Raw genomic sequence first — 19,492 nt, 5'->3', positions numbered from 1 at the left:
CTAGATTTAATGCTCCACGATAGCAATCATGTAAATATCCCATTAACCAATGCTATTTTTATCCTACCTCTCATTCTCCATCCCTAATTAATCTTATGTTAATGTTACACGTTTTCTGTTTACGTTTACTAAGAAATAGGTTATTTGTCAGAGAAATACTTTCCTTAAAAATGAGAAACGAATGTTCAGTCTCATGAATGTAACCTAGGGTCCATCTACCATAATGTTAACTGTCTTGATTTTTATTAAGATAAAGTTAGCCAAAATGAGGTTGAAAAATTTCCCCTTACGCTGATTTGGTACTTTCTACATTAGACATTAAAGTTCTGGCATTTAATTATCCAACTTGGTCTTGAACTGAATGCCCTGAGAACTATAATTGTTACAAGCCTTGCCACCCAGACTTGTTATAAAGAAGACTCATTTCTGCCAAAATAGTTACAGTTATTAAATTCCTCAGTGATGATTCCTTTTGTTTTATAACTATATTACTATGCAGTACACAGTAACAAAAAAGAATCTGGACAGTATATTTAAATAGATGTGGATTTAAATTCTGGCTCTTCTGGTGACTGGCTGGGTGACCTTAGGTGAGTTACGCAATCTGTGTGAGCCTCAGTTTCCTCTACTGGAAACAGGAAGTTCCCTGCTTCGCGGCATCGTACGAGGATGTAAAGGGATGGTGGAGGAAAATGCCGATTAAGTTTCTGGCACATAGAATATTCAATAAGTGGTAACGTTATTAAAAAATAATGTCATTCCGATTACCTCTGCCTGCTGTACCAACTCTGACCAATGCCAGGGGACCACTCTGATGGCTGAGGGCCTGCTCAGGACCAGGCACGTGCTAAACATCTTACATATGCTAAGTCGTTGACTGTAAATCCCCCAGTTAAATTGATCTTATGACTTAGTGTTCTTGTCTTTTTTTTCTTTCCGTAGGAAAATGGGCCTTACTATACATCTTATCCCCCGTCACCAGATTTGTGACCTGCCACCTTCGAGTGCTGCTGGTTTCCAAGGACACCACTTTCTCCACGAATCACTACCTATGGAAGTGACATTCATTTTTGCTGTACAGATCCAGAGAGCCTTTTGTCCCTACCTCTCTGGTATTTTTTTACTGACTGTATATTTTCTGGCACATAAGCAATCTGAAAATGGTGGACCATTCTGAACTGCACATTTATTTTAAATTTGTATATTTGTATCAAATGAAAATGTTCATTTTTAGAGGATTGTTAATAGAAATTGGGGAGCAACTTTTTGAGTATCTTCAGTTTCCCGAAAGGACACTGGCTTCTTCATTCGACAAGCCACCGATACTGTTCACACCATCTCTCTAACATTGCACGCTTCCGTTGTGTACTTAAGTATTTCTCAAAACATATAGAAATATATGCTGGATGCATTATTTGCCTCATATCCTGGCATTACATTCTGCACAGATCATTTGGTTTGATAGAAGAGAATTGCCTGGGACCAAGGACTTGGAAACGTATCTGATTGAAAACACCGAAATCATTAGCAAAACGCAGGTCTTAGAATTTTACCGCACCGGTTAAGGCAAAGATTTGAGAACTAAAATTCCTTGGAGCATACGATTCATTAAGATGATTCTGGTCTCAACAGTGGGGGACAGCGAGAAGACCATGTCTTCAGCCTTGTCCCTGTCGACAGGGGTGGTTTGGTGGCCTTAGTCGAAGGACCTGCGCGCATTAGCCCCTGGTGTGGCGGGCAACCCCGGGACACCGTCGCGAGCCTTCAGAGAGTGCGCTGTCTCCCAGAGTCATCGGAGGTTTGGTGTGGCCCTCGGGCCACTCCCTGTAGCAGAGTGTCTCGAGCTGCCTGCGTCAGTGTGGAGTGTGTGGCAGGGAACGAACTCCAGACCATGGTTGTCACTCTGCTCTCTGTGTGCCCCAGCCTGCTTATGAGTAAAAATCAGAATTCTGCTACCTGCCTCACAGAGGTGCCATGAGGATAGCATTTAGCAAGGGCTTTCGATATATCCGGATGAAAATGCTAGGGGCATTTGTGTGCTGGGTGTCTTCCTTTAGTTTTTAAATGATGAAAAATATTCTTGAGGGAGTGCCTTAAGCCACTCCTCTTGTCCTTGGCATCTTTTGAGTGATTTTTCTTTTTTTGAGACAAGAGCTCTTAGTTCCAAATTCGAAGCCCGAAGGGCTCCTTCCGGTGTCCAGAATGTCTTCTGACCTCCCCCCGCCGCCCTGCACTCCCCATGCCCCCCAGTGCTACGCTTTAACAAGAGGCATCTGTTAGCCGTATTGAGCGTTTCTTTTTGAATTAAGGTCAAACCATTATCATTTCCATCTGGGTGTCTTCATAGTCCTTTTGATTCCTACACCCACCCCCATCTCCCTCACCCCATCACATAGGCTGGCATTTTGGAGGTGAAAAGGTAGACCCCCCTCTCTCCCTTCTGTTTTACGGAGCTCAGGCTTGGTGCTTCTGAGGTCCTGCTCCCCAGTGTTCAAATCAATTCTCAGTGGAGCTCACAGATAGAGAAGCCTCTCCCACCCTGTGTGGTTGTGTTAACTCAACTTCTGTTTTTCCAGGTAAATGAGAAGGGGCTTTACATTTCTTCCATAAGGACGCTGATATTTGCATATAATGGACACAGATGCTTTCTCTGGGAAATCAAAACTACTTTTTCCTTTTCTATGCTTACGTGTTAAGGACTTCCCATTCTCTTTCCTCGATCGTCCAGTCCAGGTGGCCAGTCAAATGTCTGGTATTAAGCTTCTTCTCAAATAGTAATCCTTGAACCCTTTGAGCCGTAAAATCTGAAAAATTAGCCTCATCTTCTCCAGTCAATTGTTAGCTCATGTTTGAGCCATCTTTTCACTAGAAGCAGCTATAAAAACATGCCACCTTTTCTTTGTAAAAGCCGAGCTTGGCTACCTCAAATTGACGTCTGGCCTGAATCATTTTCTTTATAGATAATAGAGGCTGCAACCTACTTTGCCATTTGAAAGGAAGCGAATTTATACATACAATTTCTTTTAGTCAGTAACTTTAAAAGGATGTCCCTTTGCCGTAGGTACACCAGTCTATGAATGTTCAGTAACGCAAGCAGAATTCTACATGTACTGAGATTCTAGTTCAACTAGTTCAACTGACGTCATAGGGTATTAAAGGTAGTATAGGACTATACGTATCAACTGCACTTCAGAATTTAATGGAGAATGACGATAAAGGGCTGCTCTTCTCAGTGAAACTAAATTTGGTGTGGGACCAAGTTCACACTTCTGTTAGCGCTGTCCACAGTGTTACGTAATGAGGCTTGTTTCTTAGTGTACTACATCCCAGGAGGGGAACGTGGTGACCTTGATGTTTGTGATTAAGTAATGTTCAGTATGTGTCTGCCTGCATTGAACGTTTGGGTAGCCTGGATAACACATGCCATGTTCAAGGACACGTTCGAGGATGAAAGCGTAGCTGGGTGCAGACGGCCTCAAGCATCTGATGTCGATTCGAAGCGCCACCAAGTTTTTAATTCGGTTAAACTTTGGTCATGGCCAGAGCTGGTTGAACCGAGGAAGAAACGACTTACAAAGTATTAAGTTGGTTCTTAATTCGTTCAAGGCATAATATGATTTTTAAAACAAGGATGTTTCTTGCTTCAGCACATGTTTGGATTCTTGATAGCAAAAATAACCTGTTGAAAAAAGCTCAGTCTTTATTAGACTCTTAAGGTTTAGAGACCAAAGTGGTTCATACTTTTAAGATTTTCTTTAATATATATTTTATTCCATTGGCTGGGGCTCTGTTATATATGTGTGTGTGTATACTCTTTTTTTTAAAGAATCCAAATATAGTAGTTTGAGAGTAATCAACAGGATTTTCAGAGTATTTTTGGTAGGAAAAAATGGATGTAGATTTTTTTCAATCAAATATCTTAAGTCTAAAAGGATTAAAATATCTGCTGTTCCTAGAGAGGGATGAGTATGCTCACGCTAGTAGGAAAAAATAGCCTATTTCTACCTGTTTTCTGTTTGTTTAGATATTGTTTAATGAATTCAAACTGTAGGTAATGGTTTAATCTTTTCTTTGCAAAAGTTAATAGGGAAGCAATAAAATATAGTTTCAGTATAAGCTAAAAACCACTTTTTGTATTTCCCTTGATATATTGTCTGTATATATATGTATATAGAGTTTAAATTGCTTAATATATGAACGGAAATTATTAGAATTTGGAGCACTGGAAAGAGAAGAATTTTATGGTTCTAGTAATAGTGGATTGATTGTATTAAGGATGAAAAGGACTACCGGAAGCGTATAAACCTCTAAAATTAAAGTTCGCAGCCAAGTGTCACCTTGTGGTTCTCTTGAGTTATGGTATCATAATTAGCTGTACTGGTACTAACATAGCTCGTGGAATATGATTATCTTTTATTTATTTATTTATTTATTTATTTATTTATTTATTAATTTGAATTAGTTTCAAGTATACAGTACATTGGTTAGACACCTGTATTGTTCATAAAACGATCCCCCAGTTGCTCCCTCCCTTCCTGGCCCTCCGCCATCACATTTATGCTCACTGCGTTCCCTCTGCCGTGCTCCCCATCCCTGTGCCCGACTATCTTCTCCTGATTTGCACTTCTGTAACCCTTCACCTCATTCTCCCAGTCCCCCAACTCCCCTCCCCTCTGTCCGTCACCAAATTGTCCACTATATTTGTGAGTCTGTTTTTGATTGGTTTGTCCTTTTTGTTCCTTAGATACCACATGTAAGTGAAATTATATGGTATTTATCTTTCTCTGTCTGACTTATTTCACTCAGCATAATAACCTCTAGGTCCATCCATGTCGTTACAAATGGTAGGGTTTCATTTTTTTAATGGCCGAGTAATATTCCATTGTGTATATGAACCATAATTTCTTTATCCAGTCGTCTGTTGATGAGTATTTAAGTTGCTTCCATATCTTGGCTATTGTAAATTGTGCTGCCATGAATATTGCAAATTGGCATATGATCGACTCTTGGTTCGCGATCGCCTGAGACCATGAGGCTCATGGTGGGTTCTACCTGTATCCAGGACACGTCACAAACCCAGAGTGTAAGGACCGCCTAGTGGCCTGACCACACACACATACACACACGGTCATCTGCTTTGCTTTAAGTCCTCTGAATGTGATTTCTGTGGCCCACCTGTGGAGAAAATAGAGCATAGTTCAACCTTTGATTCTACCAAAATAGCCCTTTAATAGATGATATCAAGATCACTTTAGATATTAGTGGCTTTCTTGAATGTTAGTTGCTAACTTTGTTTTCTGTGCTTCCAATAACAGTATCTTTGAATCTTTTTAAGTACAGCATGCCTTAAATGTATAGAGCCACTGATTGCAAGAAGAAAAGCATAGATATTCTCTAGGTTAATTACACTAACAAAATTATAACTGCTGAATTGGACTTAATATTTTTGTTTAACAGTTAAAACGTACTTTTTACATACACAATTATACTTTTTTTTATAATGTCTGTAGTGTAAGCACAGTCACCATAAATTGAACCAGCACTTTGTCGGATCAGATCACGTGGACCAAAATACTTAAATAAGAGTTTAATAGACATAAGTGATTTTAATTGTGATGGGGCAAAGGAAACCAAAAAAAAAAAAAAATGTTTTAATTGACATGATCTTAAGATATGTTTATTCAAAATTCGGAAAGCTTTTATGAATGTTTTATATTTAAAAATATGTTGGTCTTTCTGAATTGAAAGACCCATTTTAAAGAGCGTCCCACTCCGCAGAAACAGCCTGTGGTCACGTTTATATTGAATCCCAGAGGAGGATTTTTTTTTTTTTTGGCCATTTATGCCTGGCATTTCTCTTAACACCAAAGTTAACCTACAGAGTGCAAAACGCAGTGAATTTTACTGTCAGCCTTCTCTATGGAGATCTAGACTAGGGCTCCTCAAACTTTAATGTGCATGTATTGTGTCAGCTGGGAATGTGTTAAAATGCGGATTCGGATACAGTAGGTCTTGGGTAGAACCTGGGATTTCAGTTTCTAACAAACTCTTAGATGAAATCAGTGCTCCTGGGCCCAAGACCACACTTAGAGTACAAGAGTCCGGACTGTATTTAGCCTTCTTGTTTTTCGTTCCAGGGAAAGGAGCACTCACACTCATTCTCTCATTTAATCCTACACATGCCGTGATGTAGGTGGTGATGGAGAGAGGTCGAGTGACCCGCCGAAGCCCACACTCGAGCAGCACAGCATAGAGCGATGCTTCTCCAACTCGAATAATGCACATCCCCGTTTAATGAGGAAGAATTCTCTTAGCGCCTTAGTTTTTGTTTATTATAATGTCATCTAAGTATATACAGACATAAAGCTACGTATACATGCCTTATGCTAATCTTGCACAAGTATAAAAGCAAAAGAAGTTTACAGATCAGACACAAGCAAAACTATAAAACTAATAAAATTTAAAAACGTTAAATAAATATAATGGATGGTGATGTTTTGCCAAAACAAAACTGTCACTTGCGGTGGGACTCTGGTACTGAGTGCTAGAGTGTGAGTTCACATGCATGTACTTCCATGTGCTACGGTGGTGACTCAGCTCTGCCACTGTGTTCTCTGCTCAGACTGTTACTTTCATTTGTTCAGCACATGGTGATGTTATTCGGTCTTCATCTACCTTGACTACATCGCTTCCCCATTAAGTCAGCCTCTGTTCTCCATCAGCCGTCCACAAGGAAAGCTGAACCTAGCTCTTACTTTCAAGTGCATACAAATGCAGATGTGGGCACCAAAGTGTTCTGGTAATATTTGCTTTTAAGGCAGTTATTTGGCTAATTTAGAACATGGATAGTATTTTTAAAAACTTTTATTAACATGAAAAATGTCTAACTTTCATAATAAATTCAAGGATTCCCCCTTCCCCCAACACTCTCCATCTGTCCATCTCTCCCTCTTTCCCTCCCACTTACCCTCCTTCCCTCCCCCAACAGAAAAATTTAATGGTGGTCAGTAGCAACGATGCTTTGGCTTCTGACGTACCTGAGTTGGGCATGTTTCTCTACCTTTTCCGAACCTCAGTGTTTTCATATATTATACAGGAATAATAATACTCATTGAATAAGAGAAATAAATACAATAGCGTTTTTAAAGCACATACAGGATGTGTACATAAATGGTAGTTATCATTGCCATGATTAGAAATAATAACTAACATTTGAGGACTTAGTGTGCCCCTGCGACTTTGCTAAGCTCTCTATATCATAGGTTGAGTTGTAGAAGCAGGATTCAGATCCAAATCTGACTCTGAAACTCAAGCACTTATGAAAAATAATTTAGTACAAAACACCAGTCAGCTTTGCTTACAAGTTTCTAATCTTAAAATATTCTCTCAAAAATCATTTTTATAAAATTAATGTTTCTCTGGAGGAGAAATGGGTAAGTTTCCTTCTAATTATTGTGTGATGTGCTAATAATCTGACACAAAATACGTACAAATTTTGTTTAAAGGTTGTCAGGCCAGGTTGTGGTCCAGTAAAGGAATATTAGGGCCATTAGATGCATTGTACACTATCTTGCACATTCATGATCTGTAACTAAAGATAACATGAGATTCTCCCTGAATCTCGATATAGCTTTTTTGCAGAAAAAGAATTTTCCCCCTGCTAGTATTATCTTAATATTCCTTCATAATTTTGAGAAATAGTACGCAAACATCTTAATCGTCACCTGTGAAACATTTGAAAAAATTGCTTTAACTGTTCTTTAAAATAGTTTTTAGTAAGTCTTCTGTCTTTTCCTAGTTTTCTAAAATAAATTCTGGAGTTTCTGAAAAGTGAACAACATACTTGCAGGCTGGGTTTTTGATTGTTTTGCTTTTTTCTCTGGGTGAGGGGAGAAAATACCGGGAAAGAGTTGTAAGAGGATTTTAGTTATTTTTTTTAACAAAGGTAGTAAAAATTCAGAATTTTTCTACTTACTATATCACATTTGCACAAATTACAGTAGTAGAGGCATATGAAGTGAATCTGACCCTGAATTTTGTTGAAGTCTTTAAAAATATTTCCCTCTATGCCATTTTATACAGAAGCATGATAATAATCTATGTGGTGGAAATTATCGATTCTTTTTCCAATCCAGCCCCTTTTCCCCATCTGCAAAGTCTTGAAGTTCAGTGGATGCACGCCTTCCCGTGCGTGTGGGTCATCAAGACAGAAGACGTGTTTTCTCTGTTCCTTCAAAGCCTCATCCCAGATAAGGCCCAGTTCTGCCTGATTTTCTCCATGTCAGCAGTCTGCAAGGCATATTTGATTTGGGTTATGAGCCTTACTTCATTCAGTTCAAGTTATTTTCCTCTTTCTCTTACTGTATACAAATAAGACTGGTTTATTATAACTTTTCCTTTACTATTGGAGTGGAACGACCTCGGGTCTTTTGCTTCTTTAAAATCCAAATTTTTCCTTTACATATGGTACATAAAGCATTTGACTGTTTATTTCATTGTGTCTTTTACTTCAGATGTGTCTGACATTTTCATTTGAAATGCTTATTATAAATTATATAGATTTTTTTAACATTGCAGGCGAGCGATGGTATCTGTGCATTATATTTCTGATCGTAAAGTAGGTATTAAAATTTATTATAAAAGGCGGCCTTGGTTCTCAAACCGTTGAGAACCACGGAACCCTCTCATTTTAGAGAGTAAGAAATGGAGGCCCAGGCAGGTTGGACTCTGACCACGTGGATTTGGGCGAGCTTCAGGGCGAGCTTGCCATGGCCCTTGCCATGGATAGCTGGAGCCCTTGCTTTCGCTATGTTTACACAGCTGCTTGGCTGACATTCCATCTTACATCCTCTAAGAAAGGGGCTTTTTTAAATCGATGATCATTTACTTTTTATTTAAGTTGCACTCGCTCAGCCGAGTTCCAGGGAGGACCAGAGGTTAGGAATTAGCAGCAGAGGTTGTCAGTCATCATTCGGGGACAGTGAAAATATTAGGGGTGTGAGGTAAATGCTAATTTAAAGGTTTGAGATTTTCTTTTATACTCAACTATTCTAATTCAGTTTCCCACCTCTTAAATAAAAATTTCTCCTTCCAGAAAAGTTGAACGAGATGGCAGCATCGAAAACCACCTCTTCGAAAACTAAATAACACTGAGAATATGCTGATCTGAATACGATGAACTCACCCCACCCGCCATCCGCACAGACTTTGGTGGTGCCACCCGATCAAGTGCCAAAAGTGTGCCAAGATAGGTAGGTGCCACACTGGAATTGTGCAGGTTCTTGCAGGAGAAGCTCACTTCTTAACCATGAGTCCATTTCTCTGACATTTACTTTTGTAGCACAGAAATTCTCTCCTTGCCTTGTTCCTGTCAGAGAAGGGACACTGGCACACTGGCACAGCTTTGCCTGGAACAGAATCCCATGGCAGAGTTTGGGACATGCCTGTAAGCTGAAGCCACTGGTATCCAGAGCCTCTCTCCCCAAATGGGCATTTACTCTCAAGCAGGCAGCATAGAGGCCATCGAGATGCCCTTTACTTGTGAGATCTTACTACATCGCGTCAAGTCTGGCCCCGGCTATATTTTACCAAGGTCCCCAGAGGCATTGCTGTAATCCTAGCTCTGGCACTTAGAAGTGGGATGCCAGCTCGATCGCTTAATCTTTCTGTTCCTCCACTTCATGTGTAAAAGCGAAGGAGGCTTCATTGGATATTGGGGTGTGTCGAGATAATATACACAAATGGTAAATAACACCTGACAGTAAACATTGGCTATGGTCACATGCTAAGTATTTACTTTTAAAAATAAGGAGATGTGGCTATTTGAACTGTAACTATTTGAAGTCATTCTCTTTCAACCCTTATTTAGGTCACATTAAGAGCTTTTCGCCCTTTGAAATGGTGGGAGGGTTTTTTCTTCAAATGGTTTAAGTCTCTGTTCCTTAGAAATGAATAAGCACAGAAAAATAAACTTTAACAAACTCAGCGAATGGTGCGTGCCCTAATAAGCCCAATATGGACAGCAGCCATCATTTCAGTCAATGAGTTCTCAAGTTTTAAACTTAAAAGCAAACAGAGAAACAATCTACTAATTTGCTGATCCTTGACAGATACCATCTACTTCATGGACCTCTGTCATAACGTTTTTGCTAACCTTAGATTAATTGAAATAGCCTAAATGGGATATTTCAGGTCACATAATTTTGTTCAACCTGAAAATAACGTGGTCTCCACCCTTTTTTTCGGAGGCGTATTTTAGTATCGTCAGCTTTGTTCCCCATTTACGAAGTATAATATATGCACATCAGAGTTAATTTTTGCTTATGGTAATGATTTACGTCAACCCCGTACCTTAAGCTCACCTTTCATACCGTTTGTCATCACGACCATGCTCTCAGCATGGGAAGTCCTCGGCCGTAGGGCTCACTCTGTGACGCCCCAACAGGGCAATCCGGGCCTTTCCTAGCTTTAAGCCAGTTCCTGGTATCAGCTTACTTCACTTTTGCCTCTTTCTCTTAAAGTCAATTGTAATTTTAAATTTCCGGTTTAATTACGGTATATTTACCGATGTTTTATGGCTGATTTACTTTGGCTCCTCGAATTCTTTAAAACTGGTAAAGAAATTGAAAGGCCTTGGCCCTTGAGCAAAGAGCAAATCCGGCACCATCCGCGTTTGAGTTCAGATAGGAATAAGACACAACATTTAACCTGAAGTGCTAAATTATACTGTCGGTTGGTTGGAATCATGAATCAGCGGGAACTTTTCAAGTCGAGGGAGCTCGTCTGTTTCCGTCTAAGTCAAAATCTGTATTCACCCCGATGCATGCAGAGCCGCCTCCACCCATGGGAAGCCCAGCTTCGCCTCGAGGGGTGAGGCCTGGGCGTGGGGCGCAGCGGCTTGTTTCGTGTGGGTTCGGTACGCATTCGCGAAGCGGTGCGAACGTGTTCTTGAATCCATCTCGTTGGCGTGGAAAAAGGTGTCCTAGCAAATGCAGTTGCTCAGCCTCACGTAGCCCCACGAGAGTTACGCAGAAGGGGAAAAGGCCAGAGGCCCGATTTTTAGTTCACGGTAGCGGAATAAATGGCGCAGGGTAAGACGACTCTGCGCGACAGCGCAGCTTTTTTATGTTCGTTATAACTTATCGTGACAGGTACCAAAATTGAATTATAATATAATCTTGTATTATATTCTTTTTCAATCTAGAGACTCCTGTGACGAATGCCCGTTTCAGTTCTTAAGCTTACGGAGCATACCCTTCTTGGTGTGTTTATTGCGATTTTCTCTTTCCTCTTTCTGAGCGGCTTTCTTGGGGGATGATTTTACACGTCATAAAATTCATCCACATAAAGTGTACCGTCCAGTGTTTCTAGTTTACACACAGTTGCCCAGTCATCACCACTGTCCACTCTTAGGACATGTCACCCTGTACCATTAACAGTCGCTCCCCATGCCCCCTCTCCGCCACCGCCCTCCTGCGTCTGGGTGTCACTGCAGAGTCCTCCCTCATTGGTAAAACAGTGTCTCAGTAAATATCTGTCGAATGAGTTGACACCCACATAAGCCACTAGCCGCGGTGGCAGCCGAGGAGTAGCCGAAGGGTCGGGGAATAGGCATCAGCAGCGGCTTCGTGTCCCGACGGGTGCTTGCTAGCCGAGCCGCTCTGGGTTTGGAGTCACCTTCTGTGCCTCAGCTGTCACGTCTATAGAACGTAGAGAGCAGCATCACTTCATAGGGCTGTGCGAGTCACCGAAGAGAACACGGTCACAGCACGTGGCACAGGGCCTGGCCCGCACCGGGAAAGTAACCGATCCCTGTCCATCAATGGCAGAGAAACCCCTCGGCGTTTCCCCTGATCCCCAACCTCGGGGTTCAGAGTAGCGGCACAGCACTTCCTGTGCCATCATCTCCCCAATTTCCTTCCTCAAGAAAGAGAGTTCTGGAGGGTGACATTAGCACGCTTTTCCCCTCGCCTCACAGGGCCGCCTCTGTCCTTGGACATCTGTTTCTTCTTCACGCGTCGACGTCCATTCTCACATTTGGTGTAGAAGCAAACTCTGTCCATCGGCTACGAAGAACCGAGCCATTCCCAGCATCGGCAGCGTTTGTCACGCCTCCCCTTCACCACAGGTGCAGAGACCCTGCCCAGGAGGAGAAGCTGCCCGATTAGGGGCCGATGGCTCGGCCTTTCAGGAACTAGGGGACATATTTGACTGTCTTTTTCTCTCCTATAGCTGTCGCCTCCCCTGTCCCCAGCGTCACCTTAGCAGATTTGCCGCGAGCATCTTATGAAAACGTGTCCCGCACAATTGTAACGAAGTGATAACAGCTACCACTTACAGGTATCAGGCATTGTAAATATGTCATTTCTAATCCTCAGAATAACTTTGCAAGCTAGCTATTTTCTCCATCGTACAGAAAAAAAAGAATCTGAGAGAAGTAAAGAAACTAACCCTGAGTGATACCAGGGAGTAGGTTTTGGAAAGGCGGAAATGCTTAGGTAAATCTGCCCCCACAAAGCTTGCTACGTAAACGGGGGGCCGTCAATCCCGTGGCATCGGACTTGTGCAGAGAAGCATGGGCTTCGATTCGAAATCGCCGTTTGGCCATTTACTGGCTTTGTGACCTTGGACACATTTCCCAACTTCTCTGAGCTTCAGTTCTCTCATAGGTGACGATTTGCCTCTTAGAGTCGTGAGGATCGAATGACTCAATACTTCTAAAATTCTCGTAACTGTTAACTATTGTCTTACTTAAATAGTCTAATGATTATGATCAAAGTGTCTCAGTTTGCAGACTTAGCCTCTTGGCTCTTTAATTTTAAATAACGTCACATTACCAATTCAGAAGATGTGTGATTGTATTTGGTATGTCTTTCTTTCCAGAGAAAAGGACATTCTACATCAGGGGCTGGCAGACTTTTTCTGATCGAGGGCCAGATGGCAAATAATTTAGGCTTTTCAGGCCATATGGCCTCTTGTCACAACTAGTCAACTATGCTGCTGCAGCATGACAGCGACCGTAGACAGTTCTCAAGCAAATGGGGGCAAATAAGACTTATTTAAGGAGAATGGAATTTAAATTTCAAATAATTTTCAAGTATAACAAAGTACTATTTCCCTTGATTCGGCTGTTTAAAAATGTAAAACCACACTAAGCTCACAGGCGATATAGTAACAGGCAGTGGGCCGTAGTTTGCCGACCCGTTTTAAACAATTCAATGGTTCTTTAAGGCTGATGAATCCAGCAGACCCCTAACTGGAGAAAAGCAATGTGGAGGAGGAAAGAGCCAGTCACCCTCTCAACGAGCTCTGTCAGATCAAAGCTTTCTTGATCACTCCTTTGCTTAACACAATTCATGCAACCCCTTCGAGTATAAATTTTTTATCTATGAAATTGAAGTAACGCTCTCTCTCTGACCTCCAACTTCTTCCTCTTGGCGAAGGGAGTTTAGTAGTAATTAGCATTGAATTTTTACCTTCAATGTCAGGTATTTGAATCGTTTTAGTTCTAATGCTTTTATTGCTTCCACTTTCCAAATGAAGAAATAGAGACTCAGGGAGAAAATAACCTGCTCGAGGTTACGATCCCAATATCTAAACTCAGGTGTCTGATCCACGCTCCCACAAACCCTCAACCCTCTCAGCAAAATATAAATTTCACAAAATAGGGGCCTCGTTGAACTCATTCTGTGCCATCTCCCCAGTACGTCGACTAGTAAGTACCTAGTATAACAAGCATGGAATAAATGCATGTGGAATAAAGGAATGGATGGATTTTCCCATGATGCCAGTGGTGCTTAATCTTTTCTTAGGTCAGGGACATCTCTGAGAAGCAATTTAAAATTCTGGACTGTCTCTTCCGATCAACTCTCAAACTGAGAAACCTTGCATTAAGTATTTGGCCAACTATTGAAAGAAGATGCTGTTCGAATATTCTGAATAATATCGATTAGAATTCTTTTTAGAAGCACAGAAACAGGGGTTCGGAGATGTCTTGTTTCTTTCCCCTTCTTAAGATCCATGTTTATCTTCAGAATTACAGCGGTGGGGGACAAGGCCCCTGTCCACCGCCCCCAAGCCAGCCAGCTCTGAGTGCAGCCCGCTGCGGCAGGCTGCCACTGCTTCTGCTGCTTGTCATTTTCCTCCCACGCGCGGCCTCCCCGTAAGGTCAGTGAGCAGGGTCGTTACTATGCAGGTACGGCCACGTTCAGACGTCACTGGAGTTTCGTCTCCTCTCCTACAAAGCGTCTGTCAGTCACGCGCCCTTACTGTCTGCACCAGGGCCTCGCGATCATGGCTCACCCAGGTGAACCGCAGGATTAGGGGTGTGTCGTTATCGCAGAATGCTGTAAAAACCAAGTCCGTTGCTATGGAGACTGACAAACCGTGAACTTATTTCACTCACCTACTACTCCCGATCCACTTTCTTCCACTGCACCCCCCTCCACCCCCGCCAAAAAAAAAGCCCCATTCTGAAACCTGAGTATTTTCTTTCGCTGCTTCTGGGACAATCACTCCATTCACATTTTGGTCGTGGCGTGGCATTTAATTTTTCTCCACGGCGCTATTGCCGGAGCTCATGCAGCACATCAGTTGTTAAAAGTACTGAATCACTTCCAGATGAGTCGGTAAAGGGCGGCTCTGCTGAGCCCTCCAGATGCCCTTTGCTCCCCCCTTCCCCTCCCCCAGGCCCCCTGGCTCAGCCCTGCCCCCGTCCAGCAAGTGCAGGGGGACGGCCTCCTGCCCTCCCAGGACGATGGCCTGTTCCGATCAGTCGGTGCCAGGGCCACGCCAGGCTGGAAATCGCCATGCGTGTATACGTATGGATGACTAGGGACACGGTCTTCTCTGTTTCATACTTTGCCACATTTCCAGTGTCTCCTTGACCAGTCCCTGGCATGTAATAAACGGTTGCTACCCGAAAGAAAACGAAGCATGTTTACGCTTACGGTATCGGAGAAGTAAGATCGAAAGCAGGAGAACCCCCTGATCGAGGCCTTGGGAACGACACCCACGAGTCAGGTGGCTCCGTATATCACGCGGTCTCGTGGACAGCCAAATGACCTTCCTTCCCTTCACAGCCTCGCTTTACGACATTAACTCGGTGATTTGCTTTTTTTCTAGGAAAGGTGGATATAAGCGAGGATGGGGATTCAGGTCCCAACCGCCTCATTAGTGACCGAATCCTGGACCAGGAGGTAGAAGCTGATCGCCTTGCATTAAGCCAACAAGACACGGAAGCCCCCGAGAAGGCTCTCAGGTGACGGGACATCCTTGCTGGGGAGCTTTGCGCCGGCTTCTGTGATGCTGGAGACTGAATCACCCAGAGCAACTGAAAGAAGCTGCAAAGCCTAAGTGGCCATAGCCGGTCCCGTCCTTCACACTAGCTGGGCCTCTACGCACACGAGAGGGAGCGAGCACGGAAGGAGGCTTAACATCTGCCCGCGGAGTTAACGCAGGTAAGGCTCACCTGCACAGACCTGGGCATTGGCCCGTCTCCCCTGCCGGGCTAGGAAGCAGAAGAAGTGTGTGCATCTCATTGTCGCAGAATCCCCCGAATTCAGCGTGGTGCTTTATTAAGGATTCTCTGACACTTCCTGCCTGTCCTCAGCAGCCACCTATGAACGTCCCCGAACTTTCTCTGAAGCTGTTTCTGACTGCGACACCTCTTACTTCTTTAATTTTGCCATGTGACGTATAATCTTCTATTTGTTCTAACTCTGCCTATTCCAAGGTTCAGGGAACACCTGCAACCACCGCAGTCTCCAACTCGGTGATTATTTAGACCCACGCGTGCCTTCACAATGCCTCCCGTCCTTGTGTAGCCATTTGCAGAAGAAAATCGCTCTTGGTCGGGCCCCGTGTTTTGGAGGTGCTGCTGGGCACCCGGGTGGTGGGCAGAAGCAACCTTTTTGGGTCTGTTACTCTTCTTACTGACACCAGACAGCAAACTAACTGAGTGGAACGAGGTGATGCTGTGCCTTCCCATCTCGGCTCTCTTACTGTGAGCGAGTTTCTTTGTCATGGTCTGTTTCGCGCCATGTGCTTTGCGTTTTTTGTTCTTGGCTTCCTTGCGTTGATGTCACTGGGTAAAATGGCTCCCGGTGTAGAGCCCAGGGTCCTTGAGTGCGAGGAGCCTGCAGTGTGACCGGTGGGGAAGATCCGTGTGTCAGAGAAGCTTCATTCAGGCGTGGGGTACGGCACTGCTGACCACGAGTTCGGTGTTAATGAATCGGCAGTATATACATATATAGTAAGGGCTCTTTAAGCAGCGACACACACACAGTGAAGTCGTGGATTCATCAGATGAGCGTGTTGTGAGCAGAGGCTTGAGGAACTTCATCTTGTTCCTCAAGCCTCTGCTCACAGCATGAGAAATGTTCCAGTTTTCACTCATTTCATGTTCGCCGCAGCATTATAGAACAAAATTACTGTGAATAGTTAAGGACTGGTTGTAGTTGTGAGCATCCGAAGCCACACTAAAGAGGGCACGGACACAAGGCTGTGACCTTCTCAGAAAACACTTGTTAAGTGGCTACCATGCAGTGGGCTCTGGAGATACAGTGGGTCACAGGTGGGTCACAGTCCTTGGCTTCCTGTGTCGAGAAGAACCTAGCGGAGATATTAAATTTTAAAAATTTCTTGCAGAAACGCAGGACAAATGTGAATCTGATATTAATGACCGATTCTCCCACGACAAGGTAGGGACAAAACCCGTAGCCAGGAGGGACTAGGAAACGTCTATTCCGTCGTCTCTTGGCCACATGTCCTTCTCCCGTCTGCATGAAGTGAAACCAGCTACCTAAAAGCTGCCCTACACTCAGCCCTGCATCCAGTGAGAGTCTCGACAGGCAACAAGTCAGCAGAGAGGTGTGGGAAACGAAGCCTGGCCCAAGTGTTGCAGAAAGATTCTGTTTCGGATGCTGACTCTGACCACAGTTGCCAGCAACTGTGATGACATGACCATGGTGTCCTCCTGGGCTGAGCAGGAAGTGCTGACATCTACCAGTAACAGCTGTGTGCCGTGCATGTGCCTGATTCTCCATGGCCGACCTATATCTGATAGTCGAAAGTCTAGGAGCACGTAGAATCACCAACCTGCTTCCCGCATGGTGACACACAGATGTATATCGACTTCCTACTTCTTCGGAGCTAGACCATGCTTCTGGGCTCCTTGGCCAAACATGTCACTACTTTTCCGTGTGACTCTGAGACTCTTCCTTGTCCAGAACTTCCTGTGTTGCACTCTGTAGTCTTTCTTTAAATACTAACATCTGTCCTTTGACTTCGTTTTGGGACCACATACCCGTCCTCAGAAGGGGAGCCACCAGCTCTCCACTTGTAACTCTGATGGTTCAGCCCCTGCTGATCCCTTCCAGCAGAAGGTCCTCATCAGGAGGCTAACCCATCATGCATGAGAGCCTCGTTTTCATCGTCATCCTTTCTCACTATGCTGGTCCCTCTCACCCATCATCTCTGTGATCCAGGTTAGTGTGGGAATCCCGTGGGCTGCTAGAGACCGATGACCTTCCTGCAACTAAATTCAGTTATTCATCACTGCGAGCAGTTGCTCTAAGTTCAAGCTTCAAAGTGCAGGATCTTTAGCAGCTGTATTTTCTTGGCTGCAGCCATTTCTCTACCTGTGGCTACTTGGGAACTCCTTGCAGTAATCAGATTTGCCAGTCTTTGCCAGGTCTGCACATAGGCTTTGGGTGCTGCCTGCTACAAGGTGTTTTCTTGGCATTGCCACAGTAACAAGAAGAGGTTTATTAAAGTTCCAGGTGAGATTTGGTAAAAGCCACTTCCCACCTAGACTGCCCACTCCAGCAGGGCAAACTACGCGGTATCTGTTCTGAGGACCACGGTGTCCACAGCGCCGAGCACGCCTGCCCTGCATACGTGTGCCGCCTAGGACGCCTACATTAATTGGAAGCCCTGCTCCTTATAGTTACTTCTGGACATGACATGATAAATATGTACTCCTTGACTGTACTATGTTTTATCAATAGCCTGCTTACTGGGGGGCGTGGATAGTATCGAACGGTTTCCCATCTGTTTTTATGTTTTTCTTGACTTTATATTGTAATGTTATCATGAAAAACAATTAGGCACGTATCTACAAAGCCGTGCATTCCGCTCAGGGGGCAGAGAAGGTGGGAGGAAGAGGAGGCAGGAAAGTCAGTGTCTTTCCCTTTTAACTATCTAAGTATCTAGATGACTTTGGATTTTGAGTGAATTATTTGTAAAGAAGATATAAAGAATGGGTGTGTGTGTGTGTGTGTGTGTGTGTGTGTGTGTGTGTGTGTGTGTACCTTTTCTTTTTAACCAAAAATGCACTCTTCGGCAAGTGAGAGAGTGCCTGCCCCAGTTTAGAGAGAAAGGCTTGGTAGTGTGCTACGTGTTAAGGGTCGAAGATTCGTTTTCTTCTTGTCTTTCGTGTCTAAAGCACTTAACTTACTGGCGCGTTGTAGAAAGAACAGCAGCTCTGAAGTTAGAAGACCTGGGTTTGAACCCCATCTTCTCAGTTTTCTGACCCATCTGCCATTATTTCTCAGCCTCATCTTCTTCTTATGATTCTGCTTTATCACTTTACAATGTGGCTAAAGGTAAATTCAAAACTACGGAGCTCCGCATCTAACTCGTAAAGTGTCACTGTCTTCACATCCTTTATAAATCAGGATAACCAACCCCTTGATTCTGGATATCGTAAGGAGTTACCAGAATTACATCTTTAAGGATTGGCCTCTGGCCGCCCCGAAAGTCTAATATAATAAACGCAAGGACTTTGCCAAGGCAAATTCTTGAAAAGAACGCGATGTAGCAGAAGCAGTTCCCCAAGTCCCGGGTTTTGGTACATGCTTGCCTCCTGCTGCAGAGTTAGCAGAGGTCGGCCAGCAACCTGAAGATAAGGGGAAGAAGCGATGACAATGCCAAGACCGCTCAAAGGGACATGCCAGGGAATGAGTCGGAGGAGGCCAGGACACGGCGTCTCAGCAGTAGAGGCCCGGGGAGTCGGCCACCTCCACACCCAAGTGTCAGTCTCTTACTTGGAGAATCTCGCTTTGCTGCGAAGTGTCGAAAACAGACACATTCCAGCAGAGAATTGTCAGTCCTGACCTTCGTTCCAAGTGACCTGTGGACAGGAATAGTATACCGCGCTTTCTTGTCCTAAAGTTTTAACACATTTTTTTTAAAATAAATAAACATTGGGAGCATGTATGACAGTTGCGAGTCAGCATTTAAGAAGACTAGAACTTGATCGAATTGGAGGCTGTTCTAGAGAAACCACACGGTGACCACTCTACCCAGGGCACTGTTATCTGGTCACAGATGTAGTGACATGTGACCTTGCAGAGATTTTCCAGAGAGAGTCAGATCTGAGGTATGTTGAACTCGACTGGATTCTTGGACACGTCTAAAAGCATCCCTAAAAATCAGTCCTGAGTCCGATTTTTAACTCTCTTAGTCCAGCACAAGGAAGGCTCACGGGAAT

General features: G+C 43.7%; 1 protein-coding gene and 1 long non-coding RNA gene across 6 annotated transcripts in view; both read left to right on the top strand.

Annotated features, from left to right (window-relative positions):
- GDAP2 (ganglioside induced differentiation associated protein 2) overlaps positions 1 to 4,336 on the top strand; it is a 51,880-nt gene extending 47,544 nt beyond the window's left edge. For all 4 annotated transcript variants that reach the window (XM_039841325.1, XM_039841323.1, XM_039841326.1 and 1 more), the window contains one exon: positions 943 to 4,336. In XM_039841325.1, the coding sequence (XP_039697259.1) occupies positions 943 to 990 (48 nt within the window). In that variant the 3' untranslated portion in view covers positions 991 to 4,336. The remainder of the gene's footprint in view (positions 1 to 942) is intronic.
- Positions 4,337 to 8,852: 4,516 nt separating this feature from the next.
- LOC120585102 (uncharacterized) overlaps positions 8,853 to 19,492 on the top strand; it is a 79,591-nt gene continuing 68,951 nt past the window's right edge. For both annotated transcript variants that reach the window (XR_005648225.1, XR_005648226.1), the window contains exons 1-3: positions 8,853 to 9,251; positions 12,232 to 12,339; positions 15,124 to 15,458. This is a non-coding gene — a long non-coding RNA (uncharacterized LOC120585102). The remainder of the gene's footprint in view (positions 9,252 to 12,231; positions 12,340 to 15,123; positions 15,459 to 19,492) is intronic.

This window comes from Pteropus medius, unplaced genomic scaffold (assembly GCF_902729225.1).
Source record: "Pteropus medius unplaced genomic scaffold, Ma_sr-lr_union100, whole genome shotgun sequence".
NCBI classification, from domain to species: domain Eukaryota; kingdom Metazoa; phylum Chordata; class Mammalia; order Chiroptera; family Pteropodidae; genus Pteropus; species Pteropus medius.
This window is presented reverse-complemented; position numbering and strand designations above follow the sequence as displayed.